The sequence below is a fragment of the Octopus bimaculoides genome, chromosome 3, assembly GCF_001194135.2.
Source record: "Octopus bimaculoides isolate UCB-OBI-ISO-001 chromosome 3, ASM119413v2, whole genome shotgun sequence".
NCBI lineage: Eukaryota > Metazoa > Mollusca > Cephalopoda > Octopoda > Octopodidae > Octopus > Octopus bimaculoides.
Window position 1 is genome coordinate 17,309,197 of NC_068983.1, and position 3,337 is coordinate 17,312,533.

Sequence of the window (3,337 nt, forward strand, 5' to 3'; positions counted from 1 at the left end):
AGGTGAGGGGAAATGGGAGACGGGTAACGTCAGGGTGGGTGCGGGGAGAGAGAGCAGGATGGAAGGATTCGACAAAAGAGAGGAAGGAGTCTAGTTGTTCGCAGGAGAGCGAGGTCGCGGCGATTCAATCATCAATATAACAACCGTATAGTTAGTGAGTGGGACCAGTGAATCTTGAAAATATTTGGGCCTCAGCGTAGCAAACGAACAGGTTCACATAGTTGGGGCCCATTCTCATTCCCATGGCCACTCCCCCGCGAACAAGCAATTGAGGGAGAGAACAAGTTCGGACAGACGAAGAAGTGTGGACGTGTCATGTTGGGGATTGGGTCGAAGGCCTAGGAAGTGTTTGAGGCAAGATGTCCTTCGTGGTGTGGTATCACCGTATATAGACTCTTGATATATAAATGTAGAGAAGTTTAGAGGGGCATATCAAGATAACTTAGTGTTCGGGAGATCTGTTTCGATAATGTAAGTTCCAAGTATGTACTGCTTTTGATATGTACGAATACGACGCTTGAAGATAGTGCTCCAGCATAGCCGAAGCTCAGTGATTGAAATGAATTAAACCAATTATAACGCAAAACTTTTTTTCTTTAAATCATGAAAATTCCCTTCAGTTGAAATTAAATTCAGTTCTTGAAAATACTGTAACATCAAATACTGTAAAAGCTCACTTTTACTTAACTATGTTTAATTAACTTCCCAAATGGAACGCTACAATGCTGTATTAATTAAAAGCAAAATATTCGATGGCAATTTTTCAAAACTTACCTGTGTGTTATTTTTTAGTATTGCTTCTAAAGTTTTCTGTTGCTTAACTCTCATGTACACACTGATCGATCAAATGCATTCCAGACATGACCATCCCGTCTGAAACTAACATTCAGTATTAGGCTATCAAATAAATTCGTTCGTTTTTCTTTCTTACCAATTATTTCAGTCCCTTCCAATATTATTTGAATGAACACGAAAAATATTTTTCATCGCAGTGTTTTTATGGTATTTTACAACTCTATTCTTCGTCTTCAATTTTCGTTTATCGTTTTAGAAATTTGAATAAATTTTGCCTTTTTTTTAAACTTATGATGATCGAATGCCTAGTTGAAGATAAAAACACGAACGAAATTATTCAATAAAAAGGACGTGATTTTAGAGAAATTTGAATGCTATTTCTACCCTGTCGGGCAACCAAGTCATAGGCTCCTCTTGTTTTAAATCTGTTCTATAAATATTTGGTTGTTGTTGCTTTGTTGTTTATCCCCAGGTCTGTCCTAATTGAGTAGTTCTGTGATCGAAAACATTCCAACCATCTCTTTAAAAATATATTGGGCTATATTAGACAGTAGAGCGTGATTTTAGGAAAAGTTGGCTGCCATTTACAAGAAAATCAGAGACAATAGTCTCCCTCGTTAGCTCATCTAAGCATGGTTATCTCAAATGTTTATTTCTTTTCTACCAAAATTACAATTGGGATGTTTGCTTTATTCTCTGACAATTCTGGAATTTTGTTCAAAATCTGAAGCAACTGCAGTCACAATGTAGAAGAGTCATTGAATAAAGCTGCTCAGTTCACTTCAAATTTGAATTTATCTCACGAGGTGTCAAAATTTTCATCGCACAACTACATGGTCACTAATAATTGTATTTTTATTCGGCCATCTTTACAAAAAACATCAATGCAGATCTGGCTGTTGATTGATATATTTCTTATGGTAACACTGGTAAGATATTAATAATATATTAGCGTATTTAATCTGACATTTTGTCGCACATGTGAAACAATAGCTTAACATTTATATTTAGAAAAAGGAAACACGTACAGAATTTTAATTTAATGATTCTCTTTCCCTTCTATATTTCAGATTATATAACAGGCATCATGGTGAAATACCGAATTACTGCATTCAGGCGACAGAATTCTTCAAGTAACTTACAAAATATATTCAAGAAGAATCCGTTTGGATATAACCATATTCGATAAGAAGAAATAGATTAATTTATCAGTGAATACTTCACAATGAAAGAACATACAAATTTATCTTCAAATTTTACTTTGATAGATAAACCGAATCAGATCCTTGAAATTGCTGGAACTTTACATATATATGCGTTGCCCGTCCTAATAGCTTTTGGAATCCCAAGCAATTTGCTGTCTCTGGTTGTTTTCACATGTAGCACAGCCATGAATAAGCTTCCATCCAGTACATATATGGCAGCACTTGCTCTATCAGATTCAGGCTTTCTTTCAATTCTCTTATGCATCTGGCTGCAACAAATGAAAATACAAGAATATGTCACACAATTGTGGTGTCAAGTAATTGTTTTTGGTGCGTATATATTTGGCTTTTTGTCGGTTTGGTTCACAGTTTTATTTACAATAGAACGATACAAAGTAATATGCTATCCCTTGAAAGCAACACAGATTTGTTCTAAACGGAGGGCTCGGTTATCTACTCTTATAATCTGTATAATCGCCATGTTTCTGTATTTCTCCAGTTTTTGGACGACCATCAATCACCAAGGAGAATGCACATTTCGTGAAGAACTGTTCATATTACTTACAATAATAACTTACGTCGATACTATAATTACGTTTTTAATACCATTCACAGCTATTGTTTTTATGAATATAAGAATAATCTTTGCTGTGCGCGCACTAAAAAAGCGCATCAATTGGCTACAGGAATCTCAGCCTCACGAAAAGATCCAAAATTTGTTGTCAAAAACACAAATGAAGCTGACCAAGTCGTTGGTAATCGTTTCAAGCGTTTTCTTAATGTTAGTCCTTCCCAGCCATTTTACGAGATTTTATTTTCTAATTTTCACCCATTTTTTATCTTCTGATATAAAATTAACTTTGCAAACTGCTCAGTACATCTTGCAATTTCCTTACTATTTAACATTTGGCATCAACTTCCTTCTTTACACTTGTACAAGTTATATGTTTCGACAAGGTCTTCTGGAAATTTATCGAAATATTAAAGAGAAATTTCGATCGATAAAGTTTAAATAAATTTGCGGAGGAATACAAAATATCGTCATTTTTTAATTATTTTACAAGAAACAAGCTGCTAATATAATCGACCACATGTGTACACTAACTGTTTACTTTTGAAAATTAAATTTTATGTCACTATTATTGCGTAGTCCAAGGTGTATTTTATGGATATAGTGACAGCACAACAATAAATCCGATTATTCACTATATACACATACACCTGTATATCTATCTATCTGTCTATTTATCTATCTATCAATCAGTATGTCTGTCTGCCTGCCTGTCTGCCTGCCTGTCTGCCTGCATGTCTGCCTGCCTGTCTGCCTGCCTGTCTGC

The 3,337-nt window shown here is 35.1% G+C and overlaps 1 protein-coding gene across 1 annotated transcript in view; it reads left to right on the forward strand.

Annotated features, from left to right (window-relative positions):
- LOC106873507 (growth hormone secretagogue receptor type 1) overlaps positions 1-3,321 on the forward strand; it is a 52,789-nt gene extending 49,468 nt beyond the window's left edge. The window contains exon 2 of the mRNA XM_014920893.2: positions 1,866-3,321. Coding sequence (XP_014776379.1) covers positions 2,021-3,016 — 996 coding nt within the window. The 5' untranslated portion in view covers positions 1,866-2,020 and the 3' untranslated portion in view covers positions 3,017-3,321. The remainder of the gene's footprint in view (positions 1-1,865) is intronic.
- The last annotated feature ends 16 nt before the right edge of the window (positions 3,322-3,337 follow it).